At 50.4% G+C, this 23,457-nt stretch overlaps 1 protein-coding gene and 1 long non-coding RNA gene across 2 annotated transcripts in view; one reads left to right on the top strand and one right to left on the bottom strand.

Moving 5' to 3' along the window:
- LOC146797309 (NUAK family SNF1-like kinase 1) overlaps positions 1 to 15,664 on the bottom strand; it is a 115,126-nt gene extending 99,462 nt beyond the window's left edge. Inside the window, exon 1 of the mRNA XM_085624297.1 lies at positions 14,288 to 15,664. Within this exon, the coding sequence (XP_085480423.1) occupies positions 14,288 to 14,587 (300 nt within the window). The 5' untranslated portion in view covers positions 14,588 to 15,664. The remainder of the gene's footprint in view (positions 1 to 14,287) is intronic.
- The window catches only part of LOC146797307 (uncharacterized), a 496,953-nt gene continuing 476,153 nt past the window's right edge, over positions 2,658 to 23,457 (top strand). Inside the window, exon 1 of the long non-coding RNA XR_014968466.1 lies at positions 2,658 to 2,796. This is a non-coding gene — a long non-coding RNA (uncharacterized LOC146797307). The remainder of the gene's footprint in view (positions 2,797 to 23,457) is intronic.

The raw sequence follows: 23,457 nt of genomic DNA, 5'->3' as shown, positions 1-23,457 counted from the left end.
TCTGAATACACGCATGCACGCAGGCACGCACACACAAACACACACTCCCCCACCAAGTGGCTACATCCAGGGCTTTAAGTGGGATGAAAAACTGGGGGGCGGGGGGGGGGTCTCCTAAAGGGGCGTGGTCAATGTAATTAACGGTGTGGCTTAAACACGTAAACTAAAAATCTGTGTTTAGCAATAAGCATAGTGTGTCGCCCAACTTGTATTTTGCTGTTTCTGTCATTGCATCCAGATATAGGATACAAGTAACATCATACCTACAACAAGTCGGGACTATTGGCTTAGTCAATGGTTGTTAGCTGCATTAGATAAATAAGCAGCAACTATGGCTTGTATATAATATTGAAGAAGCTTCCACTTAAAGCCCTGGTGACACCAGGACAATGTTGCTGCTCCTGAGTTTCAAAAAGAGAAGGGAAATCCAGAGAGACAACGACTCTCTTTAAAGGATTTCCCTTCCCCTACAACACTCACCTGGCATGACGTCATGCCAAACTTCTCCTCTAGTGAGAAGCGAGCAGTGTGAGCACGCGCACATGGACGTGCCTGCTGTCACTGCAGTCCAGGAAAAAAAAACGGGCCGCCTGTGCCAGGACACAAAACAGAGCCTGATAGAGACCCGTAAAATACTGCCGGTGCTCAGCACCGGTAAGACCCGGCCCACTTAAAGCCCTGGCTACTTCTAATGCTTATCACACTCACAAGAAGAACACTGCTCAGATTGCCGCCACTCTGGTGGTCCGAGAGGGAGATTAGCAGGACACCTGCATTGGACCTCCTGATACTGCTGGAGTGGGTACTTCCAGGATGCAGGAATGCCGACTGCTACCGCCATAGGTTGTGAGAAATGGGGAATAACAGCAGGAATCAGTGTTCTAAATCACGAGTCAGGCAGAACGAGAGCTTAAATCTCACAGCAAACAACAGGATAATCAACACCCTAATGCCTGCACTACAAAAAGACAGTCCTATTGGCTTCAACCACACTCACAACTCAGTCATGTTTCCGATTTCAACAGACTGATAACTGATTAACCGTGTTTAACCATGTTTAACAGTTTAACCATGTCATGCTCAACAAGTGACACATCGAGGGGGGCAGGACAAGGGTACAAAAGCAGGAAACACCGAGTTTATCCTGTATACCGTGTATGCAGGGCCACTGGAATTACCCGATTGCGCGGCCGTGGCTATTTTTGCATAATTATAGATTTGCCACATTATTCATCATCTGCTGCGTAATATGCTGATCTATTTAAAAAAAATTGTTTCTAGCTCAAACAGAAAAATAACTAAAAACGTAGTGACACGCATTGTCGTGCAGAGGACGGCCCTTAGCAAAGGTTGACTGGTTAACTTTCTGTAGCTTATTGCTGTGTTTGGGTGTTAAACTGGTACTAATCAGTTGCAACCAATGCCCAGACAGTGTTAACAAGTTTAAAAATGGCAAAATAATGAAGTAATACTATCCCACAATGTGTTGCATAATTTACCCAACTGTGCCATATAATTTGGCCCTCCCCTGCCGCATAATTCCAGTTGCCCTGCATATATGTCCAGTCAAACTTTGATGCAGTGCTGATGAGCTAAACACAGCTGGTGACAAGCTGGTGAAATATATAATTTCCATTAAATTAAACAGAGTGTACTGGCTGGTACAATGGCTGTTAAAACGTGGGATCTGAAAGTAACAAGCCTTTTGCAGCAGGATCTGTTCCCAAACAAATATGGGTGGTCTCTTAAACATAAAAAAGTGTATCTCTAAAAAGTAGTTTACAACAACATAGTCTGTAAATAGAGCATACATTCATGCTTGCCCTGGAAGGTGGCTGCACAAGAGCCTGGCGCTGAAGAGTAGGGGGGACATGCCGGATCCCGGATCCGGCAGCCATTCTCAGGGAAGCATGCTGACTTTGTCCTGGTGCCATTTCGAGACACTGGGACATAGCATGCAGTCTGTTTGGAGCAGCATCCTGCAGGCAGCGAGGGGCTATCTTATTTTTACTTCCAACTGGGACTAAAACAAAGGCCTGATTTAAAGGGTCATCAGCACCTCCTATGCTCAACTATCATCTTGGCATGGAGCCATTTGGAGTCTAACACCTCAATGCCGAAGTATTGAAGGCACAGTCTGGTCTGGTGGCTTAGTGGACTAATGTGTCCCATGCAGGGGCCTGTGTTTGATCTCATCATCACAGTTTCAAATCCTAGCGAGTCCACTCAGCCTTTCATCCTTCTGAGGTGTTAAAATGATTACCATTGAGTTGGGTAACAACAGACATCTGTTATTCAGCACAAAGATACCCTTTTTGTTATGATTCGAATGTACCCCAGTAAAGGCCTGGGTTGTCACCTAACCTTTCACCTACATTTAACCTGTCATTGTACTACATAATGGGTTTTGTGCTGACCTTTGACCTAGTTAGGTGCTGCATAAATGTCATGTGGTTTTCTCCAAAAACTAGCCTCATTTCTTATGCATGAGGATTCTCAGAATCACAGCAGGATTACCATCTTCGGCATCTTCTGCATAATAACTATGTATAAGGGTCATCCCTATCGTCATCCTCGGTCGACATGACACAGCAAGGTAGAACCCCAATACCTTTTGGGTATATAAGCACCGTATCTTTGCTTCGGTAGGCAGAGGAGAAAGACTTCCATGGTGACACGCTGACACGAGGCGCTGAGATCCCTGCACGCAGATACTCCAGCTCGCCATGGGCAGACATCCCTCGCTGGGGTGTCCAACTCGAGACCAAGATGGGGTCCTTCAGTCTCTCACATCAGGTAATGGGGTTGGTTTTATCCTAAGGGGATTCTTGGCTATACACCTACATACATACTAGGTACATCTTGTCTTGCGTTAGTGTCGTAGGAGTATGTATTACTACTGTCATGTATCTATATACCTGCATATATCTATTGTTTTAGCACTATAGTAGAATTCTACCATCTATTTACTCTGTTGGTGCTTATAACCGTATATATCTGTTTCTGTCTTACGGTTGTTGCAGCACACATATTTAACACTAGAATGACACTGGTTCAATAAATGCTTATTGAAAACTTCCCCATCCTTTATTCTGTGTATCTCTCTGAGACAAAGTGAGCAGGAGTGACTGAGAGAAAAGTACTGCGCTGTTTCCAGATCCCTGAGGGGACGGCGTTGTCATGTTCGATAGTTGCCAGAAACGATTTGCTCCTTGGTAGGAGGGGTTCATAGTACCACTGTGAGCTAGCTGGTCTACAGGCGAACATATCCGGAGGGGGTGTCTGAAATCAGTCGGGACACCAATCCAACAGTTTATTTTGTCTAAATGCGCAGATCCTATATAGATTTATAGAACTAAATGACATGGGTGAACGTGCGCTGTAAAATACACACGTTATGTTACACAGCTTATCACTTGAAAAGTTCTTTAGAGAAACTGTGAATTGGAGGCCGGTATTTGACGCTGTTCAACCTTCCATGTAAGAGATGAACTGTGAAGTTAGCCAGACATGAGCAAGTACACAAGAACGATTTAAAAGCGCCTACTATTTCTGTATTTTATTCTTTTGTAACACTACTCATCACAGTGTAGGGTGAAACAGCGCTGTACATCACACAAAGGCTGCACATTAAACCTTACAAGTGTGTTAATCAATGTCCAGGAAATGTAATATAAGACAATGAGGGTTATAAGATGCACGAATCACATATCATCTATATCTGTAGATATTATAGAGTCAACCGTCAGAGGAAACACACCAAAGGGGCCGATTACGATGCGGCCTGTGCGGCCTGCAGAATGCAACACAAATAGAAAAAGGAAAAACAAGGAGAAACAAAGATATTTCTCCTTGCTGTGCCTCCCTTATGCCTCCCCTTGGGAGGCGTACATTTTTGGCGCTACCTCAGATTTACGATTTCTCGTAAATCTGGGGCAGTGTCAAAAAGCCATGGATGTTGCTGGGAATACCCCCAACAGCACCCATTGCACGCCCCTTTAACGCAGAAGACTGTTGAAGGGAACAATATTTACGAGGCAGCTTTACACCAAAAAATTAGCTTAGTGCTACCTGGTAAATATGGAGCAGGCGCCTGCGCCACGGAATGTCGCAAAAAGTGACCTTCCGGCGGTGCAAGAGGCCTCATAAATTAGGCCCTTTATTTCTTCCCCAATGAACCCTTCTTTCCAATCTTAGAATAACAACAGATTGAGAAATGAAACAATAAGCCTCTATCACCACGACTCACCGTTTGCATGCAGCTCCTTGAGGCCGGGAAATAGATCACTGCGCTGTATTAGAAGTGTTGCAATTTACGAACTGGAAGTAACAAAATGACCCGAATGCCAGAAGCAGCAGCCCTTTTACCTCTCTACATAAAATACCATTCTGTGATCTCCATGTTACATAAGTGCTTTGCAGCTGGCAAATTAACCCTCCAAGCTACTTTATGAGTGAAAACTGTGATTGAACAAAACACGTAACTCTCCAAGAGCTGTGTTAATCCCTAAAGTTATTGTACCACTGTTATAATCGGTGCACAGAGTTCTCTGCAGCAGGTGTTTTAGCCCTGAGGGATATTTTAAAATGCAGCCTCTTTGCAACCAATTAAATAATCAAGAACATATTTACTGTCTCATATGTCCTTGTGCCAATGTCAATGCAGCAGGTTTTAAAAAACATATATATATATTTAAGTTGATCGTCAGATTGCTTTGCACCGAACATCAGCAGGGGTACATTTTGTGAGGGGGTCGTAAAACAGGGGCCTTCTCCTGCCCGCACCGGTCTCCCTCCTCCGAGGTTTGTGGGGTGAGGATGAGGTGTTCTCCCTCTTCTGGTACTATAGTCGTGTTATCGTGTTTGTTCTGGTTGGGGGGATTGACCCGTCGCTGGCCACAAGACAGGTAGACTCCTTTGGCACCAGGCTTCAAACTTTTGGCCATTCTGGGACCTGGCTGTTCTTCTACCCCAAGGCTCAGTTTTGGGATATAAATGGTGATATGGGGCAGGGCAGGCTCGCCTTATATGGATGCTCCAATCCCTGTATAGATTCTCCCCAAGGTGCCCTGGGAATCTGAGATGTGGCACTTATGCCAGGGGACCAAGTTTGGCCTAATTGGTACATCTACCACAGGATCTTGGGTGGGTCCCTGGGGCAGTGAGTGTTAGGGCTGGCACCATTCCCTATTTTGGGAACCGGAAGTAGGTCTTTAACAATTTGGCAAGAGGTTCCCGGAGTAGGTGGGGGTCCTGTATGGGGCCTCCAAGTGTAGGGAGGGCCTGAGTAAGCAGAAGCCAGATGGTGCCAATCATAACTCCAGATGTATAGGGACTGGGAGGGCATGCTTTCACAAACCTTTCACATATCTCCAATCACACATCTCCAATCACACAAACTCGTATTTGCACAAATCCCACACATACGGAAAACCAGATCCGGCAGTCAAGCCTTCTCCCACAGTTCTCCTAAAATGTGGAATGACCTGCCCCGACACGTAACAGCCTCGTCCTCACCTCGTCTGAAGTTCTAGCTTTTCAAATTGTTCCACTAGGCGCTAGGCCAGTGGCGCACACACAGGTAGCGCTGTGGGGCGTGAGGCGGGGCCAGGTGGGGGTAGTGGAGTTCGACTTACAACAGGAAAGTGGAATGGAAATAAATAAATAAAACTGCTTGCCTTGTGCTCCCTGCATCGCCGACTCGGTGATGCGGCGAGCGCAAGGTAAGTGGTTTTATTTATTTTTTTATTTTCATTCCGCTTTCCTGTTGTATGTCGAACTCCACTACCCCCCACCTGGCCCCGCCCACACCCCGCCTCACCGCCCACAGCGTTACCTGTGCAAGCCGCCAGTGCACTAGGCGTGGCTAGGCTCACACTTGCTCAGCACCAGGATACCCACCTGGGTAATAGTGCGCTCTACAGATCTGCATAACATAACATAACAATTCCTCTCTCCAGCACTTCTGTTTATTGTTTTATTTGGTATTGTTTTATGTGGTATTGTTCTATGTGGTATTGTTTTATGCATAAATATGGCCTGAGATTCTTTCTGAAAGCTCAAGCTCTCTGTATATCAGGTGAGTTGTTGAGTGGTCCTTTGTGCATGGGGGCCCTACTTAGCCCGGGGGTTCCCTCTTATTCAGCCCGCCGTCCTTGAAGCGGCGTCTGGTCCTGCACATCAAAGTGACGTTTCCCTGGCTCCCAGGTGGCCTGCCCAGATGTGGATGAAGATTATCTCTGCTATAGTTTATAATAATAACTTGTTTTTATGTGGTGCTTTATACCACGCATTGGCCCATTCTAAGAGCAGTAAAAACGGGTGTTTCTAATATCCAATTTATTGACAATATTTACTGACCTTGGAAGGATGGAACTCTGAGTTGGCCTTACCAGGATTTATAATTACGGCCTGCAGAGTACTGTTTATGTCTGCTTATGTCAGCAGATGGCGCTTAACTCACTGATCCATCATACTGGCTATGATAACAAGCATTGGCATAGCCAAAAGGTCTCGCTTTTGGGACCTTATAAGTATTTAGCTGTGCAGCACAATATCCTTGGTGCAACAACATCAACTGTTGCATGGCTAAACACGTATAAAGGTCCCAAAGGCGAGACCTATTGGCTATGCCAATGCTTGTTTCAATAGCTTTGAACGTAAGTTTAGCTGCACTGTATTTTCTGCTTACAGTTCTATACTGCAGTCAAAGGTTGGCCTTTCTATTAGCTACACCAGTTGGTTCACCAGGTCCACTGACATAATACACTTTAATGCAGTTCTATAGCCATAAGTTTATGGTTCAGTTATAAGTGCCAGGAATGTTCCACTGTGAGTGCAGAGAAATCCGCAGCGGTAATCCACACAGAAGGGGGATTGTGCTACAAGCTGTAACTTGCCTTGTAAGTTTGTGTACACACACAAGCATGTGTGTTTGTGGGCGTTCACAATCTGAAATCTGACCCTTTCCATCCTGGAAATGGCTGGAATGCACTCCAATCAAGCATTGACATCCTGTAGATGTTGGAAGGGAGCACAGCTGCTTTCTTTAGTTTTACTTGTGCTTGTTTTGAGTTCCTATTCATGGAGCTTTGCACTTATTTTTGAGCTTCTTATTTTTGCCTTCTTTGGGCTTTTTCTGGGGGGTATTTGGCTTGTTTTTCTTTTGCAACTAAATGTTTATACTACACCAATGCTGCTTGCACGAAAGGGCGGGTTTGCACATAAATGAGTTGATGCATCTTTCATTTGATTTTAGCCCAGAAAGGCAGCAATCCCACCAGGTTGCCCAAATCCTTTGAATGGCTTATTATTGCACCATCAGTGTGCAGTGGTGCAACGAAACTTTCTCTTAGGTGTGTTTTTGAACCGAATGGTGTCTTCAGACTCCTGATGATGTTTTACCTGGGATAACTTTGCACCTAGATGTGATTTTGCGCATACATGCCATCTGTGCTGCTAAAGGTGCTCTCTGCTCATGCTGATGTTCCTCCAAGGTTCGTTAACCAGATGTGGACTCATACTGAGACACCTTTCAGACCTAACAGACTCTGTTTTTTATTCCTCAAGCCTGCAGTGCAATTGTTTTTTACTCTCCAAGTTTGCAGTTTTATTGCCATTTGGAACTCCAAACTTCGGGTATGCAAAATAGGGCTAAGACAAGGGAGACAGGCTGCACAAGAGAGCACCAATAGGCTGTGAACATTTGTGCTCACACTCGTGTGCATGCATGAGCACAGTAAAGTTAGACTTCCTGGCTTTGCAGACTGCCCTACTGAGTTTGCTCAGCTTAATGAAGTGGAAACTAAACTGAAAAGTTGTGTGTACATATTCAGTGCTTAATTTGTAAAATATTAACTGCCAGGGCTCTGACCGGAAGGCCACTGCAGCTTGCACCACCCATCGCCCCTGTCATCGCTGCCAAAACAAATCTCTCGCATGTAAATGCGACAGTAAAGATTATTCCAGGTCCCCAAAGCTAAAGGAATGGCTGGGGAGGCAGGTATTAGTCATTTTTTAATGTATATTGTTTCCCTAAACAGCTGTTATACTGCTCCTATCTAAATTACAAGAGCAGCGCCACCTTGTGGCAGACTGCCCTAAGTGTGGTGTTGACAATTAGGTACCGATGCCCAGCACCGTAAACAAATTAAGTGCTGGTGCTCAGCACCAGAAAGCTCCGCCTCAAATTAAGCACTATGATGCATTATTTTAAATATGTGCATGGAGTAGCTTTAGAGATTCATGTAAAGCTCGTGAGACTACCGGCTGATTAGTTTAAACAATTCTCAGCTTTGGCAAAATTAAATTCGAAAACAGAAACCTAGGGAGAATCCCTTAGAACTATTATCACATATTTGTGCTAAGAAAGATTAGAAAACGTAACGCAATTTATATAATTAAATGTCTCGCCAGACACCGCATGCGCTGGCTCAGGCGAGACCTAAAAATACACCTGCCAACTCTGACAGGTCATTGGTTGAGAGCCACAACTCAATCACCCGTGGTGAAGGGGAGGTGTCGGGCTCTGGGGTTACCAAAGGTCCTGGATAAACGAGGCTCCCCTTACAGCTCATTGGGCTAAGATTTCCTCTCGCAACCCCCCAAGTGTAATGAGGCCTCTGTGCAACTGAAGAGACATGTCACTCAACATTACCGTCACTGCATGCGTGGTAACCATGGATACGCACCACGCACGCTTCCAAAGCATTGATTTGTGACCAGCTCGGTGACTGTAAAACCAGGGCTGGGGTGGGGAAGGAAACATCACTTCCGTTCGCTAGATTTTAAATGGTAAGTCTTGTGTTTATGCGAGAAATATGTGGGTAAATTGTTGAAGCGCTGGAGCAGCGCCTACAAACGACGAACAGACGACCAGGGAGCTTAGAACTGGTTATAATAACACGGTAATAAGTTTAGGAACAATCTCGAAACTAACTATCCCTCTAAAAAGCAAGCCTGTGACTGTCCAATAGCATATAATCTCTCATTGCTGACAGTGTGTGTGTGTGGGGGGGGGGAGCTGCACGATGTTCAAGCACTGATACCCCATGAGGGAGGATATGGTGTTCAAGCACTTCAGGGGGCGTGGTGTTCAAGCACTGGTACCCCAGGGGGTATATGGTGTCCAGTACAGGAACCCCATGGGGGGCGATATGGTGTTCAAGCACTGGTACCCCAGGGCGGGTGGCATGGTGTTCAAGAACTGGTATCCGAGGGCACTGTGTGTAGCCAGACGTGCACAGCTGGCCTGGTGCAGACACCGGTGTGCGGCACTGCGCGCGCTTCTGAAACGGCCTGGGTGGTGCGATGGGCGGGGGGCATGGTGTTCAAGCACTGCAAGGGGGGCATGGTGTTCAAGCACTGCAAGGGGGGCATGGTGTTCAAGCACTGCAAGGGGGGCATGGTGTTCAAGCACTGGTACCCCAAGGGGTATATGGTGTCAAGCACTGGTACCCCATGGGGGGATATGGTGTCAAGTACTGGTACCCCATGGGGGGATATTGTGTTGAAGCACTGGTATCCCGGGGGGGTTATGGTGTTCAAGCACTGGAGGGGGGCATGGTGTTCAAGCACTGGTACCCCAGGGGGCATATGGTGACAAGCACTGGTACCCCATGGGGGGATATGATTTCAAGTACTGGTACCCCATGGGGGATATTGTGTTCAAGCACTGGTATCTCGGGGGGGAGGGGTTATGGTGTTCAAGCACTGGAGGGGGGCATGGTGTTCAAGAGCAGTAGGGGGCATAATGTTCAAGCACTGGTATCCGGGGGGGGGCATGGTGTTCAAGCACTGGTACCCCAGGGGGTATATGGTGTCAAGCACTGGTACCCCATGGGGGGATATGATGTCAAGTACTGGTACCCCATGGGGGGATATTGTGTTCAAGCACTGGTATCCCGGGGGGGTTATGGTGTTCAAGCACTGGAGGGGGCATGGTGTTCAAGAGCAGCAGGGGGCATAATGTTCAAGCACTGGTATCCGGGGAGGGGCATGGTGTTCAAGCACTGGTACCCCAGGGGGTATATGGTGTCAAGCACTGGTACCCCAGGGGGTATATGGTGTCAAGTACTGGTACCCCATGGGGGGTTATGGTGTTCAACCACTGGAAGGGAGCATGGTGTTCAAGAGCAGCAGGAGGCATAATGTTCAAGCACTGCTATCCGGGGGGAGAGGGGGTATGGTGTTCAAGCACTGGTACCCCTGGGGATATATGGTGTCAAGTAATGGTACCCCATGGGGGGACATGGTGTTCAAGCACTGGAACCCCAGGGCGGGTGGCATGGTGTTCAAGCCCAGGTATCCGAGGGAGGGGAGCATGGTGTTCAAGCACTGCTGGGGGCATGTTGTTCAAGCACTGGTACCCCATGGGGGGATATGATGTCAAGTACTGGTACCCCATGGGGGGATATTGTGTTCAAGCACTGGTATCCGGTGGGGGGGGGGGGGGTTATGGTGTTCAAGCACTGGAGGGGGGCATGGTGTTCAAGAGCAGCAGGGGGCATAATATTCAAGCACTGGTACCCCAGGGGGTATATGGTGTCAAGCACTGGTACCCCATGGGGGGATATTGTGTTCGAGCACTGGTATCGGGGGGGGGGGGTTATGGTGTTCAAGCACTGGAGGGGGGTATGGTGTTCAAGAGCAGCAGGGGGCATAATGTTCAAGCACTGGTATCCGGGGGGGCGGGGCATGGTGTTCAAGCACTGGTACACCAGGGGGTATATGGTGTCAAGCACTGGTACCCCATGGGGGGATATTGTGTTCAAGCACTGGTATCCCGGGGGGAGGGAGTTATGGTGCTCAAGCACTGGAGGGGGGCATGGTGTTCAAGAGCAGCAGGAGGCATAATGTTCAAGCACTGGTATCCGGGGGGAGAGGGGGTATGGTGTTCAAGCACTGGTACCCCAGGGGGTATATGGTGTCAAGTAATGGTACCCCATGGGGGGATATGGTGTTCAAGCACTGGTACCCCAGGGCGGGTGGCATGGTGTTCAAGCCCAGGTATCCGAGGGCGGGGAGCATGGTGTTCAAGCACTGCTGGGGGCATGGTGTTCAAGCACTGGTACCCCATGGGGGGACATGGTGTTCAAGCACTGGTACCCCAGGGCAGGGGGTATGGTGTTTAAGCACAGCAGGGGGGTGGTGGTTTTCAAGCACTGGTACCCCAGGGCGGGGGGCATGGTGTTCAAGCACTGCTGGGGGCATGGTGTTCAAGCACTGGTACCCCAGGAGGACATGCTGACATCATCACACGTTGAGACCAAGGTGTGCGTGGGTGATGACGCTCTGCGTAGCCAGACGTGCACAGCTGGCCTGGTGCAGACACCGCTGTGCGCGCCTCTGAAACGGCCTGGGTGGTGCGATGGGTCGTACTCCAGGCTAACCCCGGGCACTCCAAACATCTCGGAAACTTAGAGTGACACGTAAATGATGCAAAACAGAGAGAGCTCCTGTGAGTAAGCACCTATTAGGACAGAGAGCACTCCAGATGGGATGCTGACATCCACAGCGAGACTCTCGGGGGCTGAAACCCAGCACTCCAGGCCTCGAAGTAACAAAATACCCCATTCTGAGGATGTGGGCATGTACCCGACACTGTACTACCTGTCTGCGTTCAAGCGCCCATGGGGCAGCATGAAAAGAACTTGATTTTATTCTCAGTAGGCTATAAATAAAGATACTGAAATATGCGGGTTTGTAGCAGTGACGTGTTATGCATAGTAACGAATCTGCCGCATTTGCCACACAGTTCATCACCTGCTGCATAATCTACAGACTTTGAGGGAAAACATGTTTCCAGCTCATATGCAGGGACATGTATTACCGAACAATAAAAGGCCACGCGCCTGAATGTACCGTGAGTGCCAAGTTATAATCCGATGATATACAAGAGGTGCGACGCGCCCCCGTGTTATTATGCACCACACGTTCACCCCGTTTTAGCCACCCTCGCGCATGCTGGCAATGAGAATGGGAAAAGTGAAACCACAAGTCCCAGATTAGAAAGTACTGCTGGTGAAAGTGCCGGGAGTGGCCCTGTTATACTGCCCTTCAGGCTTGCGCTCTCCGGTGGGCAGGTACTCACTACTCTGGCAGGGGTGGGGCAGGTACTCACCACTCTGCCAGAAGTGGGGCAGGTACCCACCACTCTGCCAGGAGTGGGGCAGGTACTCACCACTCTGCCAGTCACGGGGCAGGTACTCACCACTCTGGCAGGGGTGGGGCAGGTACTCACCACTCTGCCAGGAGTGGGGCAGGTACCCACCACTCTGCCAGTCACGGGGCAGGTACTCACCACTCTGCCAGTCACGGGGCAGGTACTCACCACTCTGGCAGTCACGGGGCAGGTACTCACCACTCTGCCAGGAGTGGGGCAGGTACTCACCACTCTGCCAGGAGTGGGGCAGGTACTCACCACTCTGCCAGGAGTGGGGCAGGTACCCACCACTCTGCCAGTCACGGGGCAGGTACTCACCACTCTGCCAGTCACGGGGCAGGTACTCACCACTCTGGCAGTCACGGGGCAGGTACTCACCACTCTGCCAGTCACGGGGCAGGCACTCACCATTCTTCCAGTCACGGGGTAGGCACTCACCATTCTTCCAGTCACGGGGCAGGCACTCACCATTCTTCCAGTCACGGGGTAGGCACTCACCACTCTGCCAGGGGTGGGGCAGGTACTCACTACTCTGCCAGCCTCGAGGCAGGTACTTGCCACACTACCAGTCACGGGGCAGGTACTCATCACTCTGCCAGTCACGGAGCAGGCACCTACCACTCTGCCAGTCACGGGGCAGGCACTCACCATTCTCCAGTCACAGGGCAGGTAGATATTCACCACTCTGCCAGTCACGGGGTGGGCACTCACCACTCTGCCAGTCACGGGGCAGGTACTCACCACTCTGCCAGTCACGGGGCAGGTACTCACCACTCTGGCAGTCACGGGGCAGGTACTCACCACTCTGCCAGTCACGGGGCAGGCACTCACCATTCTTCCAGTCACGGGGTAGGCACTCACCATTCTTCCAGTCACGGGGTAGGCACTCACCATTCTTCCAGTCACGGGGTAGGCACTCACCACTCTGCCAGGGGTGGGGCAGGTACTCACTACTCTGCCAGCCTCGAGGCAGGTACTTGCCACACTACCAGTCACGGGGCAGGTACTCATCACTCTGCCAGTCACGGAGCAGGCACCTACCACTCTGCCAGTCACGGGGCAGGCACTCACCATTCTCCAGTCACAGGGCAGGTAGATATTCACCACTCTGCCAGTCACGGGGTGGGCACTCACCACTCTTCCAGTCACCGGGCAGGTATTCACCACCCTGCCAGCCTCAAAGCAGGCACTCGCCACTCTGCCAGGGATGGGGCAGGTAGGTTACTTTATCACCTTATTATAGGTCTTTGCACGGAGTGGTACACATGGGGCTGGTCCCCATGCGGTCCTGAAGAAGAGGTTTAGGGGATAACCTCGAAACATGTTGGCTTTCAATATTAGGGACTATTAGCACATTATTACCCAATTCCTCCTTTTTATTAACCTCCATTTTTATCCTTTACCAACTAGGAGCACGAATAAACTCATTTACGCTCACTAGCTAGGTAATTTTTTATTTAAACCCACACCACTCCCCTCTCACTGCACTACACATAGTCTTCACTAAATAGTGCTCCTACGTAACTGTCGCAAGTCGCAGCACGCCCCAAGCAGTAGATGCTTGGGATGGCCCCAATGATGAAGCATGTCACCTAGGGGAAACCTTTGGTGAGTGAGGGGACTCAAGAAAAGTATTTTCTTTTCTCTAGTTGAGGTGCGTCTTACTCACTAAGTAGACCCCTCCCTTCCCATCTAGCTAGGTTCTTTGATCCCTGATGTCGGATCTTTTTTTTGCGTTATTAGTACCTAGGAGGACGAACCTAGCCATATCCTCCTCTCCCCTCTCCTCATTTCGCAGGTAGGTACTCACCACTCTGCCAGGGATGGGGCAGGCACTCACCTTTCTACCAGTCACGGGGCAGGTACTCACCACTCTATCAGTCACGGGGCAGGCACTCCCCTTTCTACCAGTCACGGGGCAGGTAGGTACTCACCACCCTGCCAGCCTCGAGGCAGGCACTCGCCACTCAGCCAGGGATGGGGCAGGTAGGTACTCACCACTCTGCCAGGGATGCTAGTCAGGTCCTCACCACTCTGCCAGGGATGGGGCAGGCACTCACCATTCTACCAGTCACGGGACAGGTACTCACCACTCTATCAGTCACGGGGCAGGTAGGTACTCACCACTCTGCCAGTTGACCTCTCCACCGCCTTCTTGACTTTGCCGTAGGTGCCTCGTCCCAGGGTCTCCAGCACTTCGTACCTGCTCTTCACGCTGTGTTTGTGGTGGTGCTTCTTGACTCTTTCGGGCCCTGCGGGGCCCGGACTCCCGCTGGTGGGGTCCCGGGGCCCCCCTCCAGCACCCCTCTCCGGCCCCCTGTGCTTTGCGTTGAGGCTGGTCACCAGCTGACCTCCGGCCAGCCTCCCTTCCATGGTGACCGCGTCCCGGTCTGTGTCCCTACTCAAGGGGGTGACCCCGGTCATGAGTGTGGCCTGCGGGGGGCGCACGGGGTGTCCTTAGTTAGGGAGTCTCGGACTAGAGGGTTCTCCTCAGCAGGACCTCTCTCAGCAGCATCTCTCTCAGCAGACAGTCTCTCTCAGCAGGCAGTCTCCCGTGTTCATCGCCTAATGCACACCAGCCAGGGACCGCACTGTGCTTCTGGGTGGAGGGCTGCGCCGGGACTTCTAGAAAGACAGCGACACCTCTCCTCCTCTAGTCGGTGCCTAGCTCACCTTCGTCTTGGAAGTCCCCCGTGGGGTCTCAGTTTTCTGCGATGAGCTATACAAGGCTCTCCATTCATTCATTCATTCAGTCTTCCTGTAAAAGCACCCCAGCTCCCAGGCTCGAGAGTGTTTACGAGGGACAGCGCCCCCTCTCCGTCTCAGGGGCGGGCAGCAGCCTCCTCGCTGTGAGTTTGCTCTGGGTGGCACGGGCTCCCCTGCACGTCTGCACGGTCACCACCTCCGTGTCAGGATCCTGGACTGCACCCTGCACCCGGACTGCCGGCTCCATCCTTGGCAGCCCCGCTCATCCTGCTGCGGTCTGCCCTCTCCCTGCAGGGGCGGCTGTGCCAGCTTCCCTAGGCAGTGCTGCGGGGTCTCTGCGGGGGGTGGTTGTGGGCAGTCATGGCTCTTGTCTTCTCTGCGGGGGGCGGGGAGGACAGCAGCCCTCCCTATGGGCTCCACCCTGCACTCACCACCACCTGTGCCTTGGCACGCTGCCAGCAGGTTCTGCCACCTTGAACTGCCAGTGCAGAGTGTCTTGAGTGTCAGCGGGTTCTCCCTCCGTGTGGGCACTGATGCCCCCTCGTCTCCTTTGCGGGGGGTGGGGAGTGACAGCAGCCCTCCCTATCTCCGTCAGCAGCCGCGGGTCTGCCCTCTGCCCACAGCGCCTGTGTGTAGTCACAGTGACTGCAGGCGCTGCCTCCTCCCGGGCACTGTTGGCAGAGTGTCTCAGTGGCCTCTTCTGAGCTCTGACGCCCCCCTCTTCTCACGGCGATGCCAGAAACCCTCCTTATCTCCAGCAGCAGCCCCGATCTGCCTCCCCACACACACCCTGTGTGTCTGTGTAGTCACTGCCTGCAGCCAGCCTGGGCTGTGCCTGCTCTGTGAGAGGGGAGGGAGAGGCCGAGGGGGGAGGGGTCCGGGAGGGCCCCCTGAGGAAATGTGGGGCAAGGATCTTTCTACCTGCCACTCGTGCGCTCTGCTAGTGGGACACATGGCACAAGAACCCCAGGCTACAGCAGCCGAAGAAGCGCCGATGGAAGCTCGAATAAAACAAGCATTGGCAAAGCCAGTAGGTCTCCCCTATACAAGAGCTATTGGCGTTGCCATGTTGTACACCATCTTGGCAGATGTGCAGCACAGCTAAAAGTTAGTGAAATAGAGGAGAGTGGCATGGAATGGAATGTCATAGAATGGAGTGAAGTAGAGTGGTGTAGAGTGGAGCAGAGTGCAGTGGAGTGTTGTAGAGTGGAGTAAAGTAGAGTGGAGTCTAGTCGAGCGTCGTGGAGTGTCATGGAATACAGTGGAGTGGAGTAGAGTGTCGTAGAGTGGAGCAGAGTGCAGTGGAGTGTTGTAGAGTGGAGTAAAGTAGAGTGGAGTCTGGTCGAGCGTCGTGTAGTGTCATGGAATACAGTGGAGTGGAGTAGAGTGTCGTAGAGTTGAGCAGAGTGCAGTGGAGTGTTGTGGAGTGGAGTAAAGTAGAGCTGAGTCGAGTCGAGTGTTGTGGAATATCATGGAATAGAGCGAACTGGTGTAGAGTGTCGTAGAGTGAAGTGGCATAGAAGGGTATAGAGTGGAGTGGTGTAGAGTGGAGTAGTGGAGTAGAGCGGGGAAGAGTGCCGTACAGTTGAGTGTCATAGAGTGGAGTATTGCAGAATGGAGTAAAATGGAGTGGCGTAGTGTGGAGTAGGGTGTCATAGAGTAGAGTATCGCAGAGTGCAGGGTCATAGAGTGGCGGGTCGTAGAGTGGAGGGTCACAGAGGGGTGGGTCATAGAATGGTGTAGAGTGCTGTTGAGTGCAGTGGCATAGAGTGGAGTAGGGTGACAGAGTAGAGTATCGTAGAGTGCAGGGTCGTAGAGTGGCAGGTCATGGAGTGGAGGGTCACAGAGAGGTGAGTCATAGAATGGTGTAGAGTATTGTGGAGTGGCATAGAGTGGAGTGGAGGGTCGTAGAGTGAAGGGTCATAGAGTGGAGGAAAGTGTCTCAGAGTAAAGTGACATGGCATGGAGTGACGAGGAGTGGCCCAGAGTGTCATAGAGTGGACTGGCGTAGAGTGGAATGGCACAGAGTAGAGTATCCTAGAGTGGAGTGGCACAGAGTGTCATAGAGTTTAGTGTTATATAGTGGCATAGAGTAGAGTAGAGTGTCAGAGTGGAGTTGATTAGAGTAGTGTGTCATAGAGTGGAGCGTCATAGAGTGGAGGGCATAGAGTAGAGTGTCCCTGAGTGGCATAGCGTTGTGTGGAGTAAATTGTCACAGAGTGGAGTAGATTGGAGTGGCGTGGAGTAGCGCAGAGTGGAGTAAAGTGTCAGATTTGAGTGGAGGGCATAGAGTAGAGTGTCGCTGAGTGGCATATCATTGAGCGGAGTAAAGTGTCACAGAGTGGAGTACACTGGAGTGGCGCGGAGTCGAGTAGCACAGCGTGGAGTAAAGTGTCATAGAGTAGAGTGGAGGGCATAGAGTAGAGTGTCACTGACTGGCATATCGTTGAGCGGAGTAAAGTGTTACAGAGTGGAGTAGACTGGAGTGGCGCAGAGTGGAGTAGTGCAGCGTGTAGTAAAGTGTCATAGAGTGGAGGGCATAGAGTAGAGTGTCACTGACTGGCATATCGTTAAGCGGAGTAAAGTGTCACAGAGTGGAGTAGACTGGAGTGTCGCGGAGCGGAGTAGCGCAGCGTGGAGAAAAGTGTCATAGAGTGGAGGACATAGAGTAGAGTGTCGCTAAGTGGCATATCGTTGAGCGGAGTAAAGTGTCACAGAGTGGAGTATGCTTGAGTGGCACGGAGTGGAGCAGCACAGCATGGAGTAAAGTGTCATAGAGTGGAGTGGAGTGGCGTGGAGTGGAGGGCATATAGTAGAGTGTCACTGACTGGCATATCGTTAAGCGGAGTAAAGTGTCACAGAGTGCAGTAGACTGGAGTGGTGCAAAGAGGCGTAGTGCAGCGTGGAGTAAAGTGTTATAGAGTGGAGGACATAGAGTAGAGTGTCGCTGAATGGCATATCGTTGAGCAGAGTAAAGTGTCACAGAGTGGAGTAGACTGGAGTGTCGCGGAGCGGATTAGCGCAGCGTGGAGTAAAGTGTCATAGAGTAGAGTGGAGGACATAGAGTAGAGTGTCGCTAAGTGGCATATCGTTGAGCGGAGTAAAGTGTCACAGAGTGGAATATGCTTGAGTGGCACGGAGTGGAGCAGCGCAGCATGGAGTAAAGTGTCATAGAGTGGAGTGGAGGGCATAGAGTAGAGTGTCACTGAGTGGCATATCGTTGATCGGAGTAAAGTGTCACAGAGTGGAATAGACTGGAGTGGCGCGGAGTAGAGTAGCGCAGCGTGGAGAAAAGTATCATAGAGTGGAGGGCATAGAGTAGAGTGTCGCTGAGTGGCATATCATTGAGCGGAGTAAAGTGTCACAGAGTGGAGTAGACTGGAGTGGCGCAGAGTGGAGCAGCGCAGCGTGGAGTAAAGTGTCATAGAGTGGAGGGCATAGAGTAGAGTGTCGCTGAGTGGCATATCGTTGAGCGGAGTAAAGTGTCACAGAGTGGAGTGGACTGGAGTGGCGCAGAGTGGAGTAGCGCAGCGTGGAGTAATGTGTCATAGAGTGGAGGGCATATAGTAGAGTGTTGCTGAGTGGCATATCCTTGAGCAGAGTAAAGTGTCACAGAGTGGAGTAGACTGGAGTGGCGTGGAGTGGAGTAGTGCAACGTGGAGTAAAGTGCCATAGAGTGGAGTGGAGGGCATAGAGTAGAGTGTCGCTGAGTGGCATATCATTGAGCGGAGTAAAGTGTCACAGAGTGGTGTAGACTGGAATAGCGCGAAGTGAAGTAGCGCACCGTGGAGTAAAGAGTCATAGAGTAGAGTGGCATAGAGTGGAGGAAAGTGGCATTGACTAGTCGTAGAGTGGAGTGTCGTGGATTGTCATAGAGTGGAGTATCATAGAGTGAAGTGACATAGAGTGGATTGTCATAGAGTGGATTGTCATAGAGTGGAGTGTTGTAGAGTGGAGTGTCGTAGAGTGTAGTGTTGTGGCCTAGAGTGAAGTGGCATAGATTGTCATAGACTGGTGTGTTGTAGAGTGGAGTAGAGTGATGTTAAGTGGAGTAGGGTGGAGGGAAGTGGAGTGGTGTGGTGTAGAGTGGGGTAGGCATGGTGTGGTAGCGCACTGCCATCCCACATGGCACATTTTCAATTGAAATCACCATTACATTTGTGCATACAGCTTTACTGATAAATCTATGCAACTCACAAACAACGTGTGTGTAAATGGCAAGAACTAGTGTATTGGTTTGCTTTGATCATATTAAAATATTTGTTTCCACCACACTTCGGAATCACAAAACATGTGCTTGATTTGTGCTTTCAAAATTCTGCTACATTCTGAAATATTTGCACAGTTCATTTACATACATTTTTGTTTTGTTGTGTGCTAGAAAAAAGCTTCTCCTTTCCTGTATCCAGCACGAGTCTCTCACTTTAAAGTCAGAGAAAGAAAGGTCAACACAAAGCTTCCTGGAAGACAGAGCCTGACATTTGACTTCTGTCTTTAAATGCACAGCAAATGTGACAGGAAAGTAACACAATGTGTAGGCCTTTTTACAGAAAGCAAGCACTTGTGGCAGAATATAGTAACCAGGCTATGCTCCACTGGACGGGCTAACTTAAGCTGGACAGCCGAGAACAAATAAAGCCAACAAACAGAAAGCACGTGTGAGTTATAAACCCCCAAAGCAATGGTAAACGGTGGGTGGAATGCATTTCCAGGGAAACTTTCAGCATGTCCACAAGAAGTCTTTTCACAATGGTTGGCTTTAATATAAAAAGAGAACCATGATTAACTCATGACCTTCTGTTATGATTTGTGCCCGTCAGTTCTTCCAGGTCATTGTCCCTGCATTGTGCCAGTGAAGCGCCATATACACTATACATACAGAGTAGCTGTTTACTCAACAGAGTAAAGCCCTGTAGGCCTCTGAAGGGGTGCGGATCATCCAATATCAATACCAATGCTATGCAATGCTTCAGTTTCCTCACCTACTTTTTTTTTCAGAACATATTTTATTGGATTTTGGCTGAATATCTAGTCAGAAACGGCCTACATACAGAAATAAGAAAACATACAGCAAATTCATGTATGTAATGAAAACACTACAACACGCACAGTAGGTCCCCAACCACCCTCACACACCCCACAATTCAGCAATAATATCATCGTTCAGATACAGAACAGAACCCTTCTGCAAATTGTCAGGACCCAACATTAAAGTGTTGAATTTCAGCTTCAAATTGGGACTCCAGGGTGGGAGCCGGGGCCAAGGACGTGGCTCCGTAATCAACTCACCCTTGCTAAATCTTGGAATGTTTTTGTGGGCATCCTCGAGCCTGAAACACTGCGACCCCAAGCCTCATGCGGTATTGCACCCCCCCCCCCCCCTCTACAAGGGTCCCACTAAGGGCGATGTACTGGCCTTCCATAATCTGGCAATATCCCTCTTTGCTAACGTGAGGCCCAAAACTAATCCATGTATTTTGTATCTGTTGCCTCCTAGTCCCTCAGTGCTGTGAAGTAAGAGGGGTTTCGGGTCTGATGGAATTTCCCACGAGAGGATCTCTCCAAGGCAGGTGGTCACTTCCGCGTGTCAGAGCCACACAACTCCGGCGGCAAACAGCAGAATCTCATCAGCACCCCAGTTCTGCTCCCCGCTCTTCAATGCATCCGCGGGTGGCAAACACAGAGACCGCCACAGTCGGCCAAAGGGCTAGCTACGCCACTGCTTGGGTTGCCGGGAAAGGGAGCCTAGTCCCCCCAAAATAGAGGAAATCTACCAGAGACGTATCGCCTATTGCCCACTTCTCCTTTGCATATGCAGGGGGATATTCTCAACAATCGGAGAAAACTATCGCTAACCTCAGTTAGCGTGCGTTTTCTTATCGTCGTGTACCGCGTGAAATTATCACTGTGTTAGCAGCGTATTTACAACACGCCGCTATCAGGCGATAGTTTCAGGGAACAGCGGTGAAAACTGCCACTAACATCAGCGAGAAGGCGATAGGAAATCCTGCGTTAGTGGGCGAAAACTACTGATAGGCCCATTAGCTGCAAAAATCCTCATATTCGCCAGCCCAACATGAGTTTTTTTTGTCACCAATGCGAAAAATAGCCTATCAGTCAACATCCAATAAAAAATAGGTATAAAAACCCAAAAAGTGCAGAATGCAGCAGCCTGGGCCAAGTGCAGCACACATAAATACCCTCTGCAAGCCACCCAACATCCAGGATGACCAGGATGAGAGCCAGGATGCCTGGCTGGACCTGCGTCTGGAGCCTGGATGCCTCGCTGGATCTGCGTCTGGAGCCTGGATGCCTCGCTGGACCTGCGTCTGGAGCCCGTATGCCTCACTGGACCTGCGTCTGCAGCCTGGATGCCTCGCTGGACCTGCATCTGGAGCCTGGAGTGGGACATGGAGGAGCTGTGGAGTCAATGAGTGGTGGCGGTAGATATTGAGGTGCGACGAATGCCCGTCCTGGTGGTGAAGTCTGGCAGGTTACATGGAGACACGTTGCTGACCTGTGTGAGATGACCGCCTTGTGCACCTTGGAGCTGTTAATAGTAGAGGCACTCCTGCCCCCCAACGTAGGAAGCTCTGCATCACATACTATGATCCACCACTACATCAGGGTGCACGGAGGGGAATACCAATGGTGGGTGCCGCCTCTCTGCATCACAGGCCGGATGATGTTCGGCTGGCCGGACTCTGTGGAGGGTGAGGCCCCTGAGCTGCTCCAAACTTGTGTGGCGGGAGCGCTGCAACTTCCCGCCTGCATCAACTGCATCGGGAGGTTCACCAGCGGACTTGGCGGCGACTGCTGTACCCAGGCTTGTGAAATCCCACCTGGCTGAGGCTCCTGCTGGCTGAGTCACAGATTTGGAGAGAGTGCAGTGGATTGCGCCACAGTGTCAATGTCCAGGTAACAAGAAGGTGGGACGCGTAGCGCAGGACGACTGGGGGTCGAGTCGCCCAGGCCTAGCACACGTAGATGACACACCCCCAGTGGTGGCTCATCCGCTATGGCGGAAGAGTCTCGCCTCACTGCTTTCAAGCAGTGTAGAGGAGGAACAATCATCACATGATGATAACTTACCGATGTAACTGTGCTATGTTTCCTTTAAGGGTGGGAGGGTGGGTAGGATTGCTCCAAGCATGGGACAAGGCACGGGCGGATTGGCATGCCCACTCAAGTGCGCAATGACTGTTTGATCAGCCCACTCAGGCCGCCCAAAGCAGTCATGTGCACTTCCCTATTCGTAATGCAGGCTGCATTACCGCCTGCATGGAGAACATGCCCACCCCTCCAGCCCCTGGCGGCATGCCTTGTCCCGTTGCCAATTACCAATCCCACCGCCGCATCGCAGTGTTGTGATTGGCTCAGGGGAGGCTGATTGGCCTACTTCCTGTTCCTGGAAGCAGATGCAGGAGAGCAGGAGCACCAAAGAGATGGGACCCGGCTTCGAGGTAAGACTTCCTTTATGAAAATATTTACAACACCCGCTCACACACACATTCCCCATCCAGTGTTCTTTCCAGCGTTTACCACCTCACATCTGTCCAGCCCCCCCAGCACTTCTCAATGGCAGCCGCTGAGCGCCCATGCACAGCGGGCGTACCACTCGTGTGCCAAAGGCACATACGTGGTTGCGACGCATGCCATAACATCGCAATCCATTCCAATGCATACTAATACTAGGCACATTGCAACAGTATAGTAGGTGTTGCATAGCGGAGACATTAATATCACTATTCCCACTTCAGTGAGTGCAACCCAAAACTAACCTTTGCACCCCAAACCCAATGTGAACCCTGGAATTCCTTTTTGAGCCCCCATAACATACCCAATATTCAAATTTGACCCAAATGCTCACCCCAATTTCCATATTTTACCCCAAAACACACCCCAATTTTCATATTTTACCCCAAAGCACACCCCAATTTTCATAGTTTACCCCCAAACCCCCCCCCAATTTTCATATTTTACATGCGAAACCCATATCCACCAGATAAACTTTAAATTACCCCATTACTGACCTCACAGTGCGTTGTAATCAAATGCGATGTAAAGGCATCTGCGTTGTCGGAGTTGTATTGTTAACGATGTACTGCCTGCATTGTAATGGTCGTCTCCCATGCCAAAGGCAACTCATAAGCTACGCCGTTTGCCTCTGTCTGCCCCTGGACCGCGCTCTGCACCAAGGAGCCTTACTCTTGGACACTCCACCGCTACTAAGAAAGCACCCTCCTCGCCATCAATTCTGGACTCCACCTCATCTGCCAGGGCCAACCTCTGCTCCAGACCGGACATCGCCATTGCCATCAAGAATTTGGAGAAGAGACTTTTCAGAGCATAGGAAGGTCAACTACAAAACTAGTCTCAAACACTACCACTCGCTCATAAGGAAAACTCGGGCCACTTATTACAACATTAAGATAGAGCAGGCCGAAAACTCTTCTAGAGAGCTGTTTCTAATTTTTAAGGACTTATCATCAATTGCCAGAACCACAACTCCAAGCAGCAACTCAGTGGAGTCTTGCAACCTGATAGCAGACTTTTTTGCAGAGAAGGTAGCAAAGATTTATACCACC

Source organism: Triturus cristatus, chromosome 9, assembly GCF_964204655.1.
Source record: "Triturus cristatus chromosome 9, aTriCri1.1, whole genome shotgun sequence".
NCBI lineage: Eukaryota > Metazoa > Chordata > Amphibia > Caudata > Salamandridae > Triturus > Triturus cristatus.
This window is presented reverse-complemented; position numbering and strand designations above follow the sequence as displayed.